This window comes from Dromaius novaehollandiae, chromosome 8 (assembly GCF_036370855.1).
Source record: "Dromaius novaehollandiae isolate bDroNov1 chromosome 8, bDroNov1.hap1, whole genome shotgun sequence".
Classification (NCBI taxonomy): domain Eukaryota; kingdom Metazoa; phylum Chordata; class Aves; order Casuariiformes; family Dromaiidae; genus Dromaius; species Dromaius novaehollandiae.
In genome coordinates, this window is record NC_088105.1 from 15,563,162 (window position 1) to 15,587,909 (window position 24,748).

The 24,748-nt window shown below is 36.8% G+C and overlaps 1 protein-coding gene and 1 long non-coding RNA gene across 6 annotated transcripts in view; one reads left to right on the forward strand and one right to left on the reverse strand.

The window, feature by feature from the left end:
* LOC135329015 (uncharacterized) overlaps nt 1–24,748 on the forward strand; it is a 154,542-nt gene that overhangs the window by 21,330 nt on the left and 108,464 nt on the right. For both annotated transcript variants that reach the window (XR_010390140.1, XR_010390141.1), the window contains exon 2: nt 8,851–8,992. This is a non-coding gene — a long non-coding RNA (uncharacterized LOC135329015). The remainder of the gene's footprint in view (nt 1–8,850; nt 8,993–24,748) is intronic.
* Nucleotides 1–24,748, reverse strand: part of KCNT2 (potassium sodium-activated channel subfamily T member 2) — a 173,799-nt gene that overhangs the window by 16,628 nt on the left and 132,423 nt on the right. For 2 of the 4 annotated variants that reach the window (XM_064515755.1, XM_064515757.1), the window contains 5 exons: nt 19,353–19,464; nt 12,095–12,196; nt 8,849–8,932; nt 7,307–7,435; nt 1,648–1,668 (listed from right to left, as the gene is read on the reverse strand). In XM_064515755.1, coding sequence (XP_064371825.1) covers nt 1,648–1,668; nt 7,307–7,435; nt 8,849–8,932; nt 12,095–12,196; nt 19,353–19,464 — 448 coding nt within the window. The remainder of the gene's footprint in view (nt 1–1,647; nt 1,669–7,306; nt 7,436–8,848; nt 8,933–12,094; nt 12,197–19,352; nt 19,465–24,748) is intronic. The other 2 variants (XM_064515756.1, XM_064515758.1) reach the window with 1 other exon arrangement.

Below are 24,748 nucleotides of genomic sequence, written 5' to 3' on the forward strand. Positions count from 1 at the left end.
TAATGTAAATACATTTCTCAATTGCAAAATCAGTTACACGTTATTTGGCACTTGATTACATTTTGATTCTGAAAATGAGGATTCTAGCTGCCTTGTACTGCATTTGCTAAATCTAGGGATCTGTTCTGGATCAATTGTCTGTATTCTTCCTAGTCTTTGCATATCTTGAGAAATTCAAATTATATAACTTTGCTTTTTAGAAATATATTGCAGATTCATTAAGTAACAGTTCAACTTTGCAAGATTTTGAGTGCCCTGTTTAAGACCACAGGTGAAACGTGACTGTTGCCTGCTTCTCAAATTCACAAGTATTTTTGGCTTCCCAATGCTTGATTTATGGAATGCCTGTGTGTCTGATGATAGGGATATATGCCGTAGCTTTCAGCATGACCTGGGACACCCCTTGCAAAGGAGGTAATCTGTAGTTCCTACGTGCAAGTAAAGTTATGTTGCTTTTTCACCATTGTAGCAACAACAACAAAAAGACTTAGAAGAGGCAATATCTGGCCCTCTATTGCTGTAGTTTCCTCATGCTACCCAGTGCCCAAGTATGACTAATAGCATACTTTGTACAAACACATACAGAGGTACTGAAATAAGTCAAGAGGCTACATACACAGTTGTAACATATACAGAAAGAACATAGGGAATGTAACAGAAAACATTTCAAGAGACAACTTTAAAACTGTTTTAATTTCACTGTCAGATTTAATTAATATCTTTCAGCTTTTTTTTCCAAAACTACTCTATAATGCTGAAATATCATTGTGATCATTGGAAAGCAAGTCTTTTACTGATACTGAAATAATAAAAAATAGTGGAGTCCTCACTGGTATCAGTGCAGTCATATTAGCAAGTTACTGATTAGTGGTTTCAGAAGGTTGAGTGTGTGTGTATGGGGAAACAAGCCTGATAAAAATTGTATAAAGCAAAGCTTATTTAAGTGAAAAGTGAAGCCAGCTCAGTTAATATGAATCCAAAGAACAGAAAGAGCTTACAATATGCTGGAAGTTATTTGTGAACAAAACAATTTTATCTGAAGAGCTACTGATTTCTTGATCTCTGAGGTTTTAAGTGCCTTTCTCCATTCAAAAAACAAACTTCTGAAGGGAAGGTTCTGTTGTCCTCATCAGTGTTGGATATAACCTTTAAGAGGTCCATTTCTTCCTCCTGTTCCCCCTCATCTGTAGAGTTCCTGGAGTCCATAATTTACAGTTTAACATGAGCAAGTCTGATAGTGTGAGGAAGACATTATTTTTTTTTCCCCTTTGCATTGACTAGCTCTTATTCACAGCAGACTAAAGACAATCTGTTACCTTTAGAATTCCCTAGGGACACGTCACCTAACTCCATAGAGCCTCTCTGAAAGTCCCAGTCTGTCAGCTTTCAGATACTTAAGATGTTTGTGTAAAGAACAGTGATGCTTTAAGCTTTATTTAATCAAAGATGATCCATTGCATAGTTCCATTTCCTGCAAGTGCTATTGAAAGATAAGCACATTGCTATGCACGTAACAACAGCTGGATGCTAATCAAATATGCTGTCACAAAATGCCCATATTAATCCAATTGTTTTTTTTAAAAACTAGTAAAGATTTTACTCCCTGGGTTTAACTTGGAAACAGGCAGATGGTAAACAAATACTCACTTGTGAAGCCATTTCTCGTGACTGACAAAGGAAGGGGAAAAAGAAAACAAAAGACAATTTAAACAGAAGTGAATCTAAAGGAGCAAATGTGGATGGTTTAACAGCAAGCACAGAAAATAAGTTATACAAGTAATAAGGGAGATTTCTTATGAAATGGAAATAGTTTGAATCATATAACCATGTCATTGAGTCATTTTAGATGTGCTTGATCTTTAGCAACTAGACCTCTGGAAACTTCCTTTATTTTTAAAGGAATAATAACTGTCCTTTTATCAGTGATGAGGGCTTCTGATTTGATTAATACAAAAAAAGTTTCAAAGGAGAACTTGTACGTAAATCAATATTAATATTTGCATATTTTGTTCTTCTTACTTGAGTTAACCATTAACAGACAGCTTCCAGGAACCTCTAGTTGTCCAGTGCAAACAGTTTGGTATGTCGGTTTCAACTCAAACTGAAATACGCTTTGGAGGTTCACTGAGTTAGAAACCTTCCAACTATAGTTAAAAGTGAATAATTCATGAGAAAAAATGGCAACTCATTTCTCTAACTCTCCACTCCCATCCTACAATACTTTAAAGTTTTGGGTTTTTTTCTGGCTTATTGTATCGAAAAGATAAAATGACAGCTCATGCTAACATTGTTTTACTAGTTAAACTAGTTGGAAATTCCTCTATCATTGGAAGAATTACTCTGCAGAAAGATTACAGCTTTCAGCATTTGTAGGTATCTGCCCATAAAGATAGCAGAAGCAGAGGTAGGTGTGATAGTTTTAACTATTTTGGGAAAGAACTAGGTTAGGCAATATTCCTGCCCTGCTGGGAGCAGGGAGGGTTTCACAAGTGCCCACCCCCTGACAGCAAGAAGCTGCTGAAACATCTAGGTAGGAAAATACCACGTTCACAACCTTGAGGCCACCCCTTCCCCCTGCCCCCCCCCCCCCAGAAAGTTGCCAAGTGATTTGACTTCAGTTAATAAACAAAGACAGTGCCACTCTTCCCCCTTTAATCCAATACCTGATGATTTGAAAATCTAACTAGGATATTTTTTACTCCAGTTCTTCCTCTGATTTAATACTCTACTCTTCAAATTACCTGTGAAACCTGGTAATAAGTAACAGTAGGATTCCTTATCTATTGTGTTCCAGGCTGGTTTCACTGTCTACTTGAATGTTTTAAGAAATTGCTTCTTTGTAAAAGATAATTGTTGGTTATCTTGAAATAAATCTGGGCCTAGTCTGATCAGGTATTTACACACTTGAGCAGCTACACAACTATGGGCTCCAGAGGCTCCTAGTGTTATGGTAAAATTGTGAATTTACAGTTAAGCGCCATTTAACTTGTACGGGTGCCTGGTGGTCCCAGAATTTGTTGTCAGAAAGGCAGCTGAAAGGTGTTTAGTTTACCATTTTTTAATTGAAAAATAAGAAGCTTGCTTCGGAGAACTATCTGAGTGTGTGTTTACATCAAAAAAAAAAAAAAAAAGCTGAAAAGTGAGTGCTAATCTCACAGCTACCCCTCTCTTGCGTAGATGCTGTTTGCCAGTTAGCTAGTAGAAATTTCCTATATATGTTTGAAAGCAGGAGAAAATACAGAGGGGAAAAAACGCCACCAAATGCGTTCTCTGCAATAAGTTGTAAGCTTTTTTCAACTGTTTCTCTGACTTTTAGGAGCTGCAGTTAAATAGCCAGCTGTCAATGCCAGGACAAAGCATTAATATCACTTCTTATTTTACTCATCCACACTTAATGAATTCTTAATCTGGCTTGTTCTTTGCTTCGTTGAAAGCTATAAAGCTATGCTGGTTTTTGTCCCCCCCCCCCCCCCGCCCCATTAGCAGTGATGCTGCCTATATTCTTCTCCAAGGGATGATTTTGATGGATTATGCTAATACTGCTATGTTGAAAAGTATCAGCTGCCACTGCTGTAATGGCACAGACAACTGGCTGAGCTGTACAAGCCACCTGGAGAGCTACAGGTGCTCCACAAAGAAAGACTATAGGGAACTTACATGGAGTCTTACATGGGCTTTTGTAATCCTTATTTTTAAATAAACCTTAAGTGAATGTTTGCACTTGCTTCAAGATGAACTTACAGTTAGTGGCTTAATGTTTTATAAAATTTTTCTGAAATACAGAAGAGAAAAATAGTCTGTATTTGAAATCAGATAAACTATGTTCGATACTTCAGATGCAGAGAGAAAGGTTTTCTTCTCCTGTGTTGTAATTTACAGTTGCATTTGAACCATGGCTTAAGGAACCTGGCTATGAGGCAGCAATATTAATGCTCATGTAATCAAATGGCTTGTAGATGAGGGGGGAAAAAAAGCCACACAAATCAAACATGAAAATCAGTAATGTAACACAAAAAACCCCATAATTATATATTTGCATTGTGAAAAAACTCTGGTCTCCCAACAGGTATAATGAGAGAGGCAGTCCCTCCCCCTCCCATCTCGATGGGTGAAGAATTTAAGACCAAAGAAATATTTTCAGATGCATAGTTATTTAAACAAAACAAGAAAAAAGCAGAGAGAAGTTGAGCTAGCCCCTATTATGTAAGTAATAGTTATTTCATAGCTAAAAGTGCACTGTTTCACTCACTAACATTTCTAATACAGCTGAAATATTTCTTATCTGTACTTTAAGAACAAAATTCAATAGAAAGGTAAGGGTGCTCTGCATTTCTAGGTTTAGGTATGCTATGAAAATGAACAATCTTGTTTTCATGTTCTTAAAATTCTTCTGGATACAAAAGGCTTGTGCTTTTTTAATATGACATATTCGAATAGTTAAATTCCTTGTTTTACTATAATTTCACTGCTTACTTGGAATCCCAGGTCTAAAATACACACTGGGACCTGGATTCATAACCATTGCTGATCTGCACAGCATCGTTTGGGCAAGTCAATTGTCAGGATTATTATATAATTCAGCGCAGACATTTCATCTGCAGTCATTTCAGCACCAATGTATAGAAGCTATATGTGCTGTTGTTTTAGCAAAATGGTTAAATTTACATCCTCAAAGTTCTGTGTCTCATTTTGGAGCATAAATAATTGGGAGCACAGTCAATGGCAGCAACCATTGTGTAGCAGATAGCAGTAGTACCTCTTATATCACTACATGAAAACATTTTAGAAAGGTGGTCATTTTAACAAAGCCTACTTGTAGTGAGAAAATCATATGGAACCTGAAGAATGATCTCTCGGGTAGAACATCTGGAAGGATATGGCATTACTGCAAATGAATAAATAGTGAAATAAATTTAAAATCAATCCCAAATTCTTGAATTTCCATTAGCCTAGAGTATGACTGAGCTGAAAAATGGAAATGTACTTTCATGGGCAGTATCACTGAGCTGAAAAATGGAAATGTACTTTCATGGGCAGTTTTCTTTCCAGAGTATGACTGGGTTGGAAAATGGAAATAAAACTGCCCATGAAAGTACATTTCCATTTTTCAGCTCAGTCATACTCTGGAAAGATACTTTCATGAGAGGTTTTGTTTCCAGCTTTTGTCACAAATGTTGATTCACCTTTATTATAAACTTAAGACATATAACAAGAATCTGTCAAGTTTGGGAATTACTGATAATGGGATAGCACCTTTCTAAACCAGTGTGATATATGCGTGCAAAAATCTGTTCTAAGTAGCATAAACATTGAAATAGTCATGTTACAATATTCTGTTATCCTAAATGATGGTAAGGGGTTAATTTGCATCACCTTTTAAGTTTGAATGTAACCGAGTCTATCACTGCTAGTTACAAGAAAGCAGCTGAATGGAAGGTATTTAGTCAGTAACTGAGTAGCAGTCACTCCTGAAAACTTTGAATGGCTTAGCACTTTGAAGAAGCCAACTTCCAATGTTTATAAAAGAACTGAAACTTCTTCTGCAGAGTCTGGTAAATGTCACACACCTTATCTTTAACTACAGTCAGAATCACCAAAACAGAACATTCTCAACTAGCAGCTACGCTAAGACTCAAAATATTTTCATGAGTTTGGATTTACTTTAGTGTTGTTTTGCTACAGTTGTTCGGTTCTACATCTGTGTAAAATTGGGCTTTTAAAGCCTATCAGTAAGTAAAGCAATTGTAATTGGGGAAATGCATACATGATATTTTACCTATAAAGATAAAGGAAACTCAGTGTGTATGTTATTGTTAAAATAGAACTATATACAGAAGTATTCAATTTGTAAAATGAATGTATGGGATAATTAAATTCATGCATCTATATAAAGAAATGACCTAATTTTTCAGAAGTGCTCAGGGCAATTTTCATTAACGTCCAACTTGGGACCATTAGAAATCACTCCACTCGTTTTAGGAGCTCTGTTTTTATTTGTTTTCAATATATTAGGCTCTTACATATTTTTTTTAAACAATTCAGAATTAGGTAGTGCTATGACTTCTTTATATTAATTATGACTTCCTAAGACATGATTACTGAATTAATGACTTCAAAATAAACAATGGCCATTGTATTTGAGCTGTTTTAGCCTAAATCTTTGCACTTAGGTTTGAAAATGATAAAGCTTCTGCAGAAGCCTTCCAAAAGGAAAAAAATCACAGATCTATAAAGGAGTAAGTATGAAAAAATCAGCGGAAAAAATTGGAAGTGGGTATGTACTACTTTTGAGCCAATGTCTGAGTGGCAGCAGTAGGTTTTGAAAGCATTTACAGAATCTCAGAGAATGGGGGTTGGATATGTTTGAAGTGTTTAGTTTTGTTGAAAATAGTTACCAAGTACGGTTGAGAAGGGAATGTGAGAAAGATTAGAAACTCAGGGTAAAAAGCAAAACTTCCGATGATAAAAGAATAAAGAATAATTGAAGAAAAATGTGACAGTTCAGAATGAACATTAAACCATTATAAGCAATTTGGGGTTTGAGATTTTGAAGTTAAAAATCTCTTTATTCTGTCAGACAAAATTAAGTGTAAGCTACATTTGTAATATCTTAGCGTGTGGATTCTGGCAAAAGTTACCATCACCAGCGTGTAGGTTAAATAGTCAAGAAACACAGTAGTTTTGTCATTCTCCTATATATGTATTGGGAGAGACATACATATGTATGGGAGACATATACATACATATATACAAAAATTACCACTGTTTGGCAGCTAAACTCAGAGAGATCCCATAATCTTTTTAGTAACACTAATTTATTCTCCAGTTGCTGATTTCTAGTTAGAAGTTCACATAAATACTGAAATGCCACCTCTTGGGGTATAACATAACCTTCCTGTGACGTATCTGCTACAGGGACCTGGTCATATAGGTTGTTAGATACTGCCATTAGTCAGTATATACAAATTCAGACTAGAGCTAACTATTAATTGTCTTACCTGTGCCTAAGCTGTCCTCCCTGATCAGTCAGTTCCCTATACACAAGCACCAGAGTAAAAGTCAGTATGTAGACCGGGTCTGGGTATTCATGAAGTGTGAACTTGAATGTGAGCCCTGAGTATATGTGACTATGTACATGTAGCCAGAGGGATCACAGGGAGACCTTCAGTGGGTTATTGGAATTTTGTGCATTTGTAGACATTGCATTCCCAATATTCTTTTACTTAGTTGTTCAGATTCTTATGAGGACCAAAGAATGTTGTATCTGTAATCAAATCCAAAGAAAAAGTATAATAAACTGACATACCTCAGATGTTGTAAGTTTTTGGGATTCTGTCCTGTAGACTCCAATTGGAATGTCTCCAGTAGAAGAACAAAGTTTCTGATACAGTCTGGCGTATGTCCTAATCCATAGATCCTCTTCTGTTATTTTCATCTGAACAAATAATAATAGGAAGGAAGTCTTTAATTTCATGAGAGCTTGTCACTTGTTCACTATGCTACCATCGAAAAATTTTGACAATTAAACATCAGCTGTAGTTACCATACTGTAGTATTGCAACTTTAATCCACAAAAAAATCTGAAATTTCTATTAAATTTGTAGACACTGTCCCTTTTCTTTGTTCTCTCCCTTTTAGGGAGATATTGCAGTGCAAATGGCTGAGTTTTATGAAATGACTTCTGTCCTTTTTTATAGTTTTAAAATTATGTGAAAACTTATATGGCATCTCTCATCCAGTGTTCATATCTGAGTAAACTGTAAAATGAGCTAGGCACTGGCAGTAGTAAGAAACTGGTAATGGACAGACCGAAGGTCACAGCATTCAAAATAATCCTGTGTTCTATCTGTTCTTTAGACCAGAAGTTGAGTGTTTGCAGAGAGAAAAGGGGGAAAGTAACTTGAGAGTTGTTGCCTGTATCCTGTATGCGTAGTGGTGTTAATCTCACATGCTCCATGGCTATCACACTAACTTTATGGCAAGACATTTGTGAGCCTGCAGTGTGGGCCCCTTACCTGAGATTCAACTCTCTTGTGTTTCACTGCAACAACAGTTTAATGACTGACCAACAAATACTTAAGTGTTGGGTATTTTTAAACACTTCTTAAACTAGCACTGATCAGAGCAGGAATAACTTCATTTTTGAGAGCAACATCTTGTAACTCTTTATACTTTGCCTGAAGGCACCTGGTAAATAACTTCAATTCATCTGTTTGCCACCTGAGGTGATGGGTATGGGAGAAAAGGAAAGGCGGGTGGATTAACTTAAAAATATATTTGTCACTGCATTGGGGAATACTGACATACATAACAAGGTCTCTTTGAAACTTTGACTCCTAAATTAAATTAATCTAGCATATGCACCTTTATATAATATCTATTCCTGTCTTTTATTACCTCTGGTGAAAACTAGTGCAGTGGAATAGCATAAGTAGTAAGTGCTAGCTGGCTTTATAATTTAGCTAATACTTCCTGCTTTCTAATACTTAAAAATTTTTAAATTTCGTTGCCAAACTGCCATTGTTATTCCATATAAAATAATTTGCTCTTTTCCTATTTTTCCTCTGTCTTTGCTATTTTCCTTTGTGCCTTAAAGAATGTATTGGATTTTCTTCTTGGGGTGGGGATGGGGATTGGTTTTTGCTTTGGAAGTAATTAAACTGGGCAAGTTTTCTACCTAATTTTTGTGATTTCTTCTCTGATGAAAAAGGAAACAGATGGCCTTTCTTGGACTTTCATAAGAGAAACCACTGTACAAAGAAAGTAGCGGCATTTTGCAGACAGTACAGAATCTTCTCTGGTACCTTCTAATAATCTGATTTTATTTATTTATTTTTTTTAAACTTACAGAACAAAGAAACCCAGATCCTGGTGTGGTATCAAGTCCCAGCAGAAGTCGTGTGATAGAGATCATATAATCTTTCACAAATGACTGCAAGATTTTCAAGAAGAGAGAGAAGAAAGAAAAAAGCTTTAATGAGCAGACAAGCAGGTAACCATGAGCCCTGTGTGAATCTGAAAGAAACTGTACATATAGATATGTGTACATATATATATATACACACACACAATCGCTATATTTTAAGTATGTTAATAGCATTGTAGAAGTAGCTGTTTCTTGAGTGTTGAATCTACTGACAGAGAATAAGTTTTCTTATTTGGTTCTGTGTGCGCATGCAATGCTCATACAGGACTTAGAGAGACTAAGGCATAATCAGGATTTTAATAGCAGCATGAAAACTATAAAAGATGAATCAATCAAAGTAAGGTGTTAGTTAATTATTACAATTTCACACTTAGCAAGCCTATCTTCTGTGCAAAAGAAGTGCTGTCTTACAGTTATATGGAGCTGCAGTACTGAGCAATGGATCATAGTAAGGGGAGACTGCTATTATTTTAACCCAAACTGGAGTAGTTTGCCTTAGCTAATCCACCTGTTTTTTAGGGTAGATCTGCCTTATCTCAGGTCAGGCTTGATCTGCTGACATAGGGGTTTTGCTGACGGGTTTAAAGGTAGAAATTAGAGATGACTAACCAAATCAAATGTAAGAGAACAGCCTAACGCCAGAGATAAACATCAAATAAACATGCCAAAGTTATGGATGTTCATCCCTATCAGCCAGGCTGCTGGAATCAGAGGGCCATATGTGTGCCCTGCTAACTGTGGGATGGCTGTTCATTGCCACCATTGTAGTGGGGCAGCATCTAAGGCAGGTTATCGATCGTCTCTGGACTACAACTTGACTTGCAACTAGTGGCTTTGGCTCAATGCAAATATGGAGCTAGCAAATACCATTCAATAAAGGAATATAACACCTTATGAAGGTGTTACATAAATCCTTTCTAAAGAGTTATAATATCTGAATTTGTTTAAACTCAGAAGTTGGACAGATTTAATTTGATACATAGTGTTTCAACTATTTTAATTAAAACTAATGCAAAAAGCAGTATTCTTTCAGTTTAAACTTTGCTTAGTCTGACAATATGATCCAGAAAAGAGTAAGTTCAGTGGTAGTAACTAATTAAAAAGCTCCTAACCTTCACCAGTTGCTAAGTAAAATGCATTAGTATAACCCCCCATCCCTTGAAGACTTCACTCACAAGTTACTGCCTATCATTTTTTATGGGTTAAGCACATGCACATCAACTTCTACAGCTCAGCTGGGCAGAACTGCAGGAAGTCATGCTTTTCTGAACCTTATATTAAAGTAATAAATGTGTACTGCCTGCATTTGTGCTGTATTTCAGCCAACTAATTAGGGACAAACATGTCTCCAGAGCTGGACGTATAAAGCATTTAATTTTCCAGGACTGCATGGAAAGAGGACAGTTGTCATGTTCTTCATTATTTGTTATCTTGGCTGCATCAATTATGCTACAGAATTATCATTACGATGCCAAGTATATTCTAAGGGATTTGCATGTCCAACTTTTCATTTTTTTTTATTTGCTGTCCTAAAGATATCTTAAAGGCTTTTCTTTTGGCTTAAAATAGGAGACATCAGATGGGAACCTCACTGGTTCCCATGATGTCTACTTTGTTCCTTCTATGCAGAAGAAAAAGGTGTCATTTAGAAAAGTATGAGACCAAGAAGAAAGCCAATGAGAACTTGCTGTCATAGTATTTGTGACTTGGAATATCAAAGATAATTCTAGAAAAATGACTCCTGAGTAGTAGGAGTTCAAAGAAAGAAAGGGTCGAATATAAGGGACAATGAGAGGTTTGTTTTTTGTTTTAAACAAAACTTTTTTTTTTAAAACACTTCCTGGTAAATGGTTTCATTCTGTCAAGTCATAGCATGACTGATCATGGCTAATGATATACTGATAACAAATATAATATACTGAAGTTATTTATGTGCTGGAAGGAGTTGATGATGACAAACTGCTTCTATAGAAGTATCCTGATTTATTTACTGTTTTTAAATAGTGCCACATTTGGTGTTGATATTTCGCATTAAAAAATGTTTAATGAGTATTTATTTCTAAAATATCTAGAATTTGGTAAAGGGATTTGCATCTGTTGACTAATCTTCATTTTCTGGTAGTCATTTGCGTACATGCCTATTCTACATATTAATGAATTTGTGAGAAAAGTTTAGCTCCAGGAATTTTGACATTTCCTTCAGGGAATTAATTTTTAAGTAGAATTGAACACTTTTAAAGCACCAAACTTCCAAGTAAATGAGTTTCCCTGAAAGGGTATTTGGCATCTGACTACAAATGCATCCACAGGCTACGTCTAGGCATAGGCAGAGCAGGAAACTGGTTAGGTGAGCAGACTACGGGGGCCCTGGTATGGCTGCTTGCTTTGCATATCCAGAGCCTTGAAGGTGAGCAGTGGGGGCTGCTGCTTGGGCATCTGGATGTGTTGGGGTGTGTAGAAAGGTGGCAAGTGCTGGGCGAGAGAGGTATTTCTCTTCTTACCACCCCAAAACCAGCAACTGTTACCTTCATTTCTCCCAACCCCCTCTATTGTTAGATCAGTTGTTTCCCCAGCTGTCTGGGGCTGCTGCCCTTCCCTTATCCCCACTGACTTGCCATCACTTCTTTTTGCATGAGCAGCTCAGTCTTGGATTCTTGAGGCAGCAACGTTCAATGCTGCCTTTCTTCACAGTCGCCTTTGTAACCACTGTATATATTGCTTGTTAGGACCAGAATGGGGTTACTTTAATTCTGGTGATCTGGAGGTCTAGTCAACATGAGCAAGAGGATATGGTGCAATGAAATAATGAAGTCCTGTATCAGCAAATGCAGGTGGTTGATGAATTACTCATGCAGACAGTTCTGTTGATTTATCCAGTCTGTATCAGAAGTATCCCTCTTACCGGACTATGGAGAGCTTCACAAACAGTAGTTTTTAAACAGTACTGTTAGTTACAGGAGAGGGTTATTTTGGGTTGACGATTGACCTAGCACTGTCACGCAGAGTATGCGCTATGATATTTTGCCCTTGTTTCTGGCACAGGCATGCACATTAATGCCTTACATATAGGAGAACTGACAGGGTCATCTAACAACTAAGTGCAAATAGGAAATAGGTGGTGACAATGCATGTCTGTGTTAAGACGAGGCACATTGTTATTCACAGTACCTGATAAAGCAGCGTGTCCAACATACTGATGCTGAAAACCCTGCCAGCAGCAAAGGGCAGTCGAAACATAAATGCCAGATTAGACCCCTTTTCTCGTTCTTTCTGTTCAGGAATTAAAAAATAAGAAGTAATTTTAGTACTGTTTTTGAAAGGATTATAGTAATAACATCAAACTGATATTACCTTAAAACAGATCACAGGTATAAAATCCCTTTTCTCTGAATATAGTTTCTTTGCACAAATATGTAGCATCTGTGTTCAGTACTTCATTTTTCAGATTGAAAGATTTCGATTAATGCATGTTATTGGTTGAATCACCACATCTCTGGAATTGTATGGGTGTATTCTACCAAATCATTTTAAACAATGATTGAGGGATTTCAACTGTGCTTAGGAAGAGCAAAGCTCGTGTTATTCCTGATCCAAATTTCTTAGTGTTGACAGTGGACTCTCATTCAGGCCCAGAGTGTCTACTAGGAATATCTGAAACCTGAACAGAGTCTAATGTAAAAAGGAAGAAATGGCATTTCAGTGAATAAGTGGTGATGTGAGAGAAGATGAGACACGGATTGGGGTAGAAACTCCTTGCTCTGATGCTGCTGAGGAAGAGAAGCAGAAGAACGTAACTATAGTTAGACCTCTTTCTTCTTACCACATCTCACTTGCATAGAAATGACACCACAATGTGCTTCCATTAATTACTGGAGAGTAAATCTATAGGTTGGAAGTGATTTTTGCTATTTCAAGAAGAGAGGAAATATCAAACTTTCAGTTCAGAAATGTCATGAAGAATAAGAGGTCTTCATGAAGTACAGAAATGTTACATGTCTTGAAATTAGAGACATTTATATGCAAATGAGCAGTCTGCTCCAACTAGTGCATCATCCAAATGTGTTTTTGTTGAATTGCAGCACTCTGTAACCCCTGGTTGTCATGGTTGGATAGACTGGTTGTACATGTTGAGTTCTGTGGCTTTAGATGAGCAGAGTTGAAAAGGATGTCACAAAAAAAAAGAATTTCCTCTCCAGATAAAAATACACAATAAAATAGCCCTTAAAAATGTGACATTAATGCATCCTTTATAAAATGCCACCTTTGCCAATCTCTTCAGACTAAATGCAGTTCAAAATATTACAGAAATAAAATCTAATTACTTCCATATTTAATTACAAACATTCTCAATATTGTGACCAAATACTATTAGCTTGTATTAGATTTTCCACTATTTCTTTTACTCTATACTGACCAATGATCTACATTAAATTATAGTATTACGAGTATGTTGTTTTATGGCAAAAATGGTCTGGAACAAGCATTTCTAAATTTAAAGGCATGCTTAGACAATGGATTTACTGTAGACAGCAACATATCCTGTTCTTCCTCAGCTACACCTGGTACTCATCTGACAGCATGATAAACCAATGCAACACATTAACCCAGCATATAATTGTCCACTTTTTCTCCCTGGCCCCGTCGGTTTTCTGTCAGTTCGGTAAATTGAATCAGCTTGCCAAGTGTTCAGGTAAGTGCCAGAATTGTGCGTGAAGGAAGGGGCAGGAACGTTTGGTCAGGAGCAAGGGGGGGAGGAAGACTTTCTTCTGGCAGCTCTGCGTGGCTGTCTGACACGAGTTGCAGTCTGTGTGCACAGGAAAGGTATTTGGCTGTCTGACTCCCTGTTGCGTAGTACTTGGAGCATACTGCAACTATAACCCGATTTTGGAACCCCTGCACAAGAGATTATTAAGGTCACTTCTAAAAACAGCAAACACTTTATTATGCTTAAATAGACTGAATGTGTTTAGACTGAAGGACTTTAAATCTGGCCTTTGCGATTCAGCTTCACTGCTAACATTTATGCTGCTTCTGTGGAATATTAGACTAAATATAAATATGAATCTGAAATCACAACATAGGCAAGGGAAAGAAGAGAAGTAGAATCTTGCACGCACAAAAATATTTTTGGTCAAGGTTGATTTTCTTTTTCCTAGTTTATTTTTTGTTTGTGTGGTTGGAGCGATACTATATTTCTTATTCTCTTTTTCTGTGACTTTTTTTGAACCTTTGATCTCCCCGAGAAATACATACATACTTATACCCACATACACGTGCTCCAATGGTTTTGGCCATAATAACAGCAAAGGGGTGTTTTTAGCTAGTACTACTTATGTACTTCTAACAACAAAATAGGGAGTAATCTTACAAGGAAAATTGAAAAAGAAAGCAGTCCAACTGTACAAAGAGCACTCTTACTTAGAAAAGCATATCATTGTGCTTATTAGTGTAAGCCACAGAAACAAGAACTTACGTATTTCTTTTGTAGCTCTTCAGTGCTTTTCTTTTTAGCGTGGTTGGACAAAGTTGGAGATATTTTTCTTCAACCGCTATTGTGAGTTAAAATTCGAGTGTGCATAATGGCAAATGTTGTAAGATTTGTTTTACATCAAATACTTTGAAATTAAAATTACATGCATATTTACCATGCCTTCCATTAAACTAAATCCTTTTAAATTCCCGCTGTAGAATATTTTATAGGGAACTGGCTGTGAAGTGACTGTTTTCACATCAAGTGACTAAAGGTATTACGTTTATCCTTCCATCTGTTTAGAATAATTTGCAGCAGATTCTGGTATTGTGCCAAGAAAGGTGGGGGTAAGGCAAGCAGTATTTTGAGACTAATTTGGTTCATATCCAAAATTGCGAAGATGGAGAGAAGGACATTCCTATTTGGTTTATTTCAGAATGGAAGCTTGCAGGCTTATTTTTTTCCTCTTTATATTAAACTTATATTGTTTCCCCTCTGTCTTTTATTATAGGCTCGCTTTTTCTTCACTCTTGCTTAAGAGTTTAGTGAGAAATACAATTTTTACTAAGGCATGCTGCATTGAATTTCTGCTTTATTACCTGCAGTCTCACTGGCTTTCCAGAGAATACAGCAGCCATAGAAGCCAGAAATGTGTCAGAATGGCCCTAGCAGTTTTATTTCATAAATAAAACTGTGATGCCTAACAGCTCTTTCCCTGACACTTTTTGGAATTCAGTCATCAGGAAGGGTATATAACTAGTTAGAGAAACAGCATAGATCATCTCCAGAAACATGAATGAAGAGTATGGCATGAGTGTGTCCTGCAGAACTGCAAATATATAAATTGCATTTTAAGATAAAGCCATTAATAGATGGAGATGTTTGTCATCCTCAGTTGTCTCCCTATGGTTGTGGCTTTGCTCAAAGTTATGAAATTCAGAATTTTTATTGGTTTCTTTTCAAATAGTAACAACTGGACACTTGTGATCTTGAAGTTCGTAGCACGTACCACACCTCCTACATATACTGTTTAATTTCAAATTAATTACTTTTTTCTCCTGGGTTTACATGTTGTAAAAGAGAATACTAGAGAATTTCTGTCCAGAAGATCAAGTTCATAAGCTTTTCAGTTTATTTCCCTCTTTTCTAGCTCCTCTTTATATTTGTATCAAATCCTTTTTAGGGTTCTTTATTTATCATGATTTTACCTTTTTATTATTTCTTAAATAAATAAATACATATTCCTTTAAAACAATTAAGACCCATGACAAAAAAACAACCCCAGATTAACTAAAAAGCCTGTTTTGGCCAGTCCATCAGTGGTTTAAAGATCTCTAGGGTCCATCTTGATTTAATATATTCTTCTCAAGTTAGACAGTAACACGGGAACTGCCATGTAGGCTCTAACTGTTATGAACTGACAATGCAAAAATTGCCACAAGGAAGACACAAGGATATGGAGTGAGGCATAGTTTGGGAGTTGTGCTAGTGTATGTAGAGGTGACAGAGCCGGTGGTGTATTAGGGGAGAAGTAAATTGTGTTGTTAGCTTTGGTAAACCTAGGATGTTGCCCATGTCAGATTTAAAATTGATGAAAGCCTCTTGCACAATTCCCTTCTTTACATACAGGATTTTGGATTGATATAATTTCTTTTCCAAAATAGTTTATGATATTTTGGGCTGTTTGTTCTTAATCTGTTCTGTTCTACCTTTTTTTGGCAAGGACAGATTCATTTTCTGTTACTGATCTGGAAGAGCTTTCTAATGATCTGTCAGTTCAGCAGCCAAATGAGTGGGCTAATTGTTTATACAGTTTTGTCAGAACTGTAGCGGATCTAAATCAACAGAGATCCATTTAAAGTTATACCAATCAACAGGTACTGGTCTAACTGTTTAAAAAAAAACGCATGTCATTACTGCATGCTAACTGTTTGATGCTACTTCAGATCTGTTTACAACCTGAACAATAGTAAATACTAATGGAGACAACATGCACTATTCTTAATTGACGCTAAAAAGATCAGCCTGCCTTTCTGTGTATCACAGCAAATATACTTGTCTCTCTGAGATCGATTTCAGCTCACCTAACACATATGTGTTTCATGTGGAGGATACAAAATCAGAGTATTGCTTTGATTAAAAGATACATGTTTGCACATATTTTAAAATGACAATTCAAAGGCATAGAGTTTTCATCTTTCAATGGATACACAGAATATTTACATACAAAATAATCAAAGATCAAAGAAAACTAGTATGAATCTCATCCAGGACACTATAAATCTTTTCTTTCAAGAAAGGTGGTGTGGTCACTTCTTCTTCTTTTTTTTTTTTTTAATCTCAGGTAAATGGAGAAAATAAGTTTGAAGTTCAGGCTATGGGTTTTTTCCCCTTTCTCCACTATGTAGAAGGGTTATTGCTTTCTCTTATGTCAGTGCCGAGTGTTGTTCAGCTTTATTTATTTTTAAAATAAGGAAACTTGCAGCTGTAACAGCAGATGGACTTCTCTGATTCACATATCTTTATTCTGCAGCCCATTAGGTTACAAAGTCAATTCTGCATGTGTGTTTGACTGCCAGCTGAAGGCAACTTCCCTGGCTTTTGCAGTCTTTCTGAAAAAGGGTGCTTAATGCAGAAATAACAATCAACTGTACATTTGACTGCATTAGATAATTTTCACTCAAGTTTTTAATTGCCTTTCATTTTGCATGAGGGAGTTCTGAAAAGTCTAATGACCTACAGCACCACCTGTGAAGTGCTCCCTGCAAATGTTAAGATGAAATGAATGGGAAATATCAACAGCAGGCAACTTGAACTGCAATGAACAAAATGTTCTTCCTTTAAGATAATTTATCTACCTCTATTTCACCATGGCATAATTTAGATAGGAAGGTAATTAACTGTTCAGCTTCCAACATATATTCACAACTTTGCATTTGTACAATAAATAAATGAAGATGTAGAAGAAGTTACGATCTTTATAATGCTATTCAGTGCCTCTGCTATGAAAAGCAGGTGAGGAACCTGTGTAAGGCAAAAAAGATGATCGAGATTAAAAATCCCAGTTTCACGGCTTTGAAGTAGATAGGTTTCAACCCGTGAGGTATTCCAGGAGCAACTGCAGACACCACATACTGGGAAAGCTATTACTATCCTTACCTCCCCTTATAATAGTTAAACTGTATGGATTAAGAGAGTATGCCAAAAATATTTTGTTGGAGGTGTAGTACACCAAGGAACAAAGCTAGGTTGGAACATAGTCTTGAAGGCCTTCCAGCTGTTGGCACTTGATGCCCTAAATAAATTGGTGATGTATGATTCCAGCCAGTTCCAGCTTATTTTTTCTGCAGTGAACATTGAGAGTGCTAAAATGCAAGAACCGCAGGTGCAAACCTTTATGGGTAGTGGGTGTGGTATAATCCAAATGAAGATGTGCCTCCCACTACAAACTGTTTCTCTCATTGTATAACAATTTTTTTCTTACTTGCTTACAGTTATTTTCTATGTGCTCATGTGAATGATACCTGAGTAAGATTAAGCCTTCATTCTGTTTCAAAGGCCAACAAATCACAAAATATCACCCAGGTGATTATATAATCTTGTGGCTGAATGTAAACATGAACAACTGAGTAAAAGACTGATTCTTCTAATATATAACCTATCTCATCAATCAGGCTGAGTTTTTGCAGAATTCCATTCTTATGTAAGAAACTTGGAGTAGGCCTGTGGGGATAAGTTTTTATGACAAGTTTGTTTTCCACTAAATCTATATTAAAATTGGCTAGATCAACATTATATGAATAATGAAAGTATTTGAAATCTCAAATTTATCCCCAAATCTATGAAATACTGTATAATTTATTGTACAGCTAGGAAATGGAAAGTATATGCCAAATCTGCCTAATGAAAATGATTTCAGCATGAATTCAAATTTGCTAATATACATAAGATATATGAGGCAAAGAGATTGGGGGGGCTACATGAGAGAACCTAGCAATAATATCTAGTTTGATAGCGGGGAATAAAAATGAGTGGAGTGAAAGATCTCTGTCCTTGAAGACTGGCTTCATGATAACATCTGTCTTTCTCTAATAAAGTAACTCAGAAAAAGGCTTGAAAGATCCTGGTGGAGATGCTGCAAGTTTTGTGGAGTTCAGAGGTATATAGGTCAGATGATCTGTGAGAAAAGGATTGCCTTGGAATTTACCAAGTTAAATAGGTGCCCCAAATCACTTCCTATGTTCTATCTATTGTTTTAGCAATAGCATTTTGAACAGGCCTGGGATCACACATTGATCTGGCTATTGAGCTGCACAGTCCTAAACAAATTAAGCTTACGTCCATAGAGCCTCCCTGTTCCCCAGCCTGAAAAAAACAACACATGCACTAAAATGTATAGAATATGAAGAGTTTATCTATCATTTTAGTAGTACTACTCTCCTTATCCTTGGTAGGACAGTCCTGCAAAAGAGGACAACTGATGTTCTCAAACTGTCATGATAAAGCAAATACCAGATAGAGATATTTGGAAATGTTAACATAATACATAATTATAGTGCCTTTAAATTGGATTGGAATACAAAATGCAGTATGTTAAAATATATGTAATTTAAGTGTTTAGTCAGTTAAATATTTTCCACATTAATAGTCTGACAGCTTCTTCGAAAATCATATCAGGTCTAAATATTCAGCTATCCAAAAATATTCAATTTTCCTTAAGTGTGTCCACCTATACTGTCAAAATGGTTGGTAGATTAATTTTATCTTGTAAAGTGACAGAACTACAGAAATCAAATTTCATTCTTAAATGAGGGCAGAATTCAGGAAAAAAAAGTGTATTACATTAGCCCTATAACCAGAAAGTGATTTCACTGCTTCCACTTGTTTTGAGAGAGTTTTTACAAAATCAGGAAGAGAGTAAAATGATTACATTTATAAAACAGTGGGTTTTCTTACCTTTTCCAGTTTAGATAGAGCAAGAGAGTAGCAGTCTTTGGCTCTGAACTGCATGAATCTCATATTGGCTGGGTGAGTTAGTTCTGTGATAATGCTTAGGCTTGAGAATAACCTGTATTTTAAAAGAATGCTACAGTTATAGCTCTAATTATAACAATTCGCAATTGTAAGGCTCTAAAATAATGCTACGTTTTGTGTTCATGTCTATGTTTTTAATTAAGTGCCTGAGAACTGTGGTGTTTGACAAAACGAAATGCTCGTATAATAGCAGAGAAAATTGTACAAAACAGCAGCAAACGTATATTCAAAGGTTGAGTTTATAAAATATTTTAATGCTGGAAGGAACTGTGTATTTTAATTACCATAGATTTTATTTGATAATTTCTAATATGACACATCTGTAGAAAACAACAACAAAAAAACCCCAAACTACAGAGCCTTCACTAAATATTTGGTTGCATGTAAACTAGCATTATACTAGAATTGGCTATTGGCTGTTGACTATTTACATTATTATTTTTTTTCACTTCTGTTTATATGCTCTGTGTCCACAGACTGAGAAACCTAGACTGAAACTAACGCTTCTTGGGAGATCAAGAATTTAAATTGCTGAGCAAATCAGATACATACTTGCAATCTTGCTTTGCAATATTTGCATATATAAAATGTTTGTAAGTTTAAAAAGATACATTACTTAACAGTAATTCAGACTTTCAGCAACAACAAAAAAAAGCAGTGAAAAATGTTTAATTCTGATCTGGCTGCATTACTGAGATGTTCATGAAGCAGATTAAAGAACCTGTCCACCAACACACAGCCCTCGGGGCTCTGAGAAGTAGAAAGATTTCTAATTTAGGCTACGCAAATACTAAATAATTTGGAATAGAACTCAGATTATTATTCGAGTATTCCCTTTTTGGATTAGTGATGTCCTAAGAAAATGAGGCATGTACGTTTGCATGCTGTTCCACTGATTCTGAAAGTACATATTTACATGTGGTAATAGATTATTATGCCATTAATGATTAAAGCATCCTGGCCTGTGGTTCATTCAGATAAAGTAAATAAAAATTCCAGATTTAATATGTATAGCACTTGTATGGGAAAGCTAGCACTTTCTGAGAGGTTTATGGCTTCGGAGTATTTTTGCATCACGGAACATTATCTCAGCTCCCTCCAAAATTAGGTTGTTTGGCCACTTTGAATAGACAGATAGCAACTAGTTTTTAGTAACTGTCTGGTTTCATGACATAAAACAAGAACACTGCTTGAACAGTCTGCTTGTGATGTTGCTCCTAATTCCACTATTCAGAAGCTATAAAGCAATATCTTGTATTTTACTGGGCATCATAGTGTACTTTTGGGGGCAGAAAGGCAAGCAGACATACTGTCTGAATTGTCATATGTAAGGGAAAATCAACATCCCAATAAGCATGAGAATGAGCATCTCCAATTGACAAGTGCTCCACTGCACTCTAGCTGTAGCAGCAACATAAAAATAAGTGCCAGGTGTGACATTTTATTTGCCTGAAAATATAGAGAGATTTTTGACACAGAATGTATATATAGAAGTAGAAAACAACAAGTATATAGATGTGAAACCGGACATTCCATATAATGGCTTCTCTATTTTTAAAGAGAAGAACTGAAATAGAGGGAATGGCACAAAGTGTGGAGTGATGATTATAACTATCCCGAATAATCTGTAATTATTTATAGATTGCCTAAACCCGTAGGCCAGATGTTTTGGCTTTTTAGCATTGAAAATTCATCTTAGAATCTAGATGTTCCTTTCTTTGAAGCTTTTTTAGCTTCCATAGCTGTTTCACTGGAAGAAATCCTTCTTTATCGGTTCTGAAATGTTCTGTTTTTGTGGAACAGTCAGCAAGTTGCATTGATACAGAAGACCTTTGTAGACGTAATGAATACGTTATAAAAACAGACTTAGAAAATAAGCATCAGTATATACATTATCAGTTGAGATACGTGGAAATGTCTTAAAAATCTGAAATAGCTTTTGGTAATTTCTTTTTTCTAAAACTAGATAAAAAGAGAGGTTCCAAACCTTGGGTAGAATACTGGGTTTTATATAAAACCATAGGGTCAGGGTATTCAATTTAAAGGAATACTTGCCAAGAAATACGCAACACTTAACTGCTAAGGCCAAGTCTCTGTTCACTTACTTTGAAAAATGATGCTGGGAGACAGAATCAAGACCTGGTAATGCTTTACAGCTGATGGAGATATGAATTGCTGTACACGTATGTTGAAGATGATTACTAATCTTCAGTTCTAACATTTCTGGTTACCCCAGGTGAGCCTCTTTTAAGCAGCCTATTTTGATTTGGGAATGAATGTTGAGCATTTCTGATGCTCTAGTGTCTCCACTGAGTATCTGGATTAATCAGTTGCTTTTTGAAAAACTTTGCTTTAACTCTCACATTGGCCAGTCTTCACCATCAATATCATCTGTCATTTTTCATTAATAAGACTTAAAGGGAGCAGAAAAACAGACTGATTCCTTCAATTATTGGAACCATTAACTCTTTTGATAAGATTTGGTGCATTTTCTTGCTGTTCAAGGAATGCGGTGGCATTTTTTGCAATCATATAAGCCCCTTATTTTCTTATTGGATCTTTCCAGAATGACTGGCATGTCTTTTTTTCCTCTTCATTACACAAACAAACCTAGGAAATATTGTTTACATCAGGATAAAATGACTAGAGGACACTAATGAAGAGATTCTCATTAGGTGCTATCATGAGGAAAAAAGCCAATATGTTGTGCTACTGATTACAGCTTGGAGAATTGTGCGTGCCTTGAAATTACCTTCAGAATCAGCAAGTTCTAAATGGCAACCGCTGCCTGACTTTCCCTAGTCCTCAGTGCCAGCAATTCACTATTATAAAGCATTTTCTCCCAAATGATTCAGTCGTGAAGGGAAGTTCTTGGTTAAAACCAAAACAAATGAATGTCACTGATGGGTGAATATGAACAGCTGGTCTAATTAGCCAAGATTTGCAAACATGATTGAGATTACTATAGAAACTAATGAATTCAATGCTGATGCTGTTTGCAGAAAAAGTATGGGATAAATCAGGTTGGAAGGAAGCTAGGAGGTCTCTAGTCCAGCCCCCTTCTCAAAGCAGGGTCAACTGTGAGCTCAGACCAAGTTGCTCAAGGCTTTATTCCATTGGGCCTTGAAACTCTCCAAGGATGGAGGCTGCACAGCCTCCCCAGGCAACCTGCTCCACTGCTCGTTCGTCCTTAAGGATGGAAGTTTTTTCTGTATATCCAGTCTGAGCTTCTCTTCTTCCAACGTTCTTACACCCACCAGCTCGCTCACGCAGCACTGTGAGGAGCCTGGCTCCGTCTTCTTCATAACCTCCCTGCAGGTACTGGGGGGCTGCTGTTAGGTCCCCATGAAGTCATCTCTTCCCTCCAGGCTGAGCAAGCTTCATTCCCTCAGCCTCCCCTCACAGGACAAGTGCTCCAGCCCCCTGACCATCTAGGTGGCCCTCTGCTGAACTCACTCCAGATCATCCATGTCTTCCCTGTACTGAGGGGCTGAAAACTGCATGCAGTATCTAAACGCAGTCTAACTTGTGTGGAGTGGAGGAGGATAATCACTTCCCTCCATCTACTGGCTGTGCTCCTGTTAATACAGCCCACGATGCTGTTGGCTGCCCTTGCTGCCAGGGCACATGGCTGGCCCATTCTGTGCTTGCCGTCTGCCAAGACCCCCAGGTCCTTCCCAGCAGAGCTGCTCCCCAACCAGTCAGTCCCCAGCCTGTATCGTTGCATGGGTTTATTCTTTCCCATGTTCAGGATTTGTCCTTGCTGAATTTCCCCTGTACCGATGTGACCTCGATGTGGTATGACTTTTTTGCACAGTAGACCTTGAAACAAAGCTCCAGCAGCTTTGTCATATTGTAACAATGATAAATGCCACTCATCAACCATTTCAATGTGATTTTCTTAAAAACTGCACTTAGTAAGTTAGTGTCAAATGAAATCCATGGTGCATTTTGTCAAGTCTTTAGTCTTTTCCCTTAGTTTTGTAGAGAGGAACTTCACTGAAATGGCAATGCAAGCAGAGCCTAGGTGTGGGGAGATGAGTGCCAAAGCTATCTACCAGTATATATGTTAGTGTCTCCTTATTGCAATAGTTTTGTAGGTCTGCTGATACCAAAATACTATAGATCTAACAAATTATTTGTAGGCTTGTAATGATAACTTGATCTCAAACATGTTCTGAACAGGGTATGAAAATATGATGGTAAAAATGCTAGCAGTTGTTATGTTAGCAGTTATTATGTCTCTCTGAATAACCAAATATTAAATGTGATCATATAAGGAAAAATGGAGTTGACAAACTTGGTAAGAATCTGAATCATTTAATGATGACCATTTGTGTGCACTGTAGTTTAAAAAGCATTGTGCATATGCTCAGGATTTTCTGTAGCTTTCTAGCTCTTTTAATCAGACTTTGATACAAACTCCGAGAGATGCAGTGTTGTTGTACAAGATTTGCTTATGGCCTACTACAGATTATGCACCTAGGGGACAGATTCTATATGCATAGATTAAATACATGATAACCATAGCTGTGAGATGCAACTGTGGTACCTCTTCACTTGTATGCCAAGTGTTATACAAAAATCTGTAAAGTGCTGATGATAATATACATTGTAGATATGAACTCGTACCCAATAGGTAGCTCAAGAAACTTGTTAAAGTTCTGAGGAAGAGGAAGGAATTTTCTCTTGAAATCCTGGGGGGCTTTTTGCCTTAATTCTGTATCTCGCAGTGTATAATTACTTAAACTTTTGCTGGTTGGAAATTTTCTTGTATTACTGTACTAAGGGACAGGCATTTAGATTTGAATATTAACAATATAATGCTCAGAACAGTGACAGGAGATTCTAGTCAATCTAGTGATAAAACATACATAACTTGCAGAGAAATTCCAAGTTATTAGGTTTCTCTTAAAGCTGGGTTTGGTCTATCACTAAGATATGAAAAACATTTTCTATTAGGAAATCAGTTGCAAAACTGGCATCTGTAAAATTCATGGTTTACTTAAGAGTGCATTCTAGCAGAATTACGGGGGAAGTGACTGTCCAGGTACATAAGGCTAGATGGCCCCTTGCATTGGGTGTAAGGTACACTGCCTGCAGGCTTTTGGCACCGGGGCAGGTCACTTCCGTGCTAAGGTCCCTCTTTTCTATCCTGTTCTGGTAAATAAGGACTGGATGGAGAGGAGAAAGCCCTAATCGGATGGAAGACATGAGTTGCTGCTGAACTGGTATTTGGCATGAGGCAAGTGAGAGACGCACTACATTTTCCTGAAACAGGAAGATCAACCTAGAAAGCAATGACATAGCATCTTAGT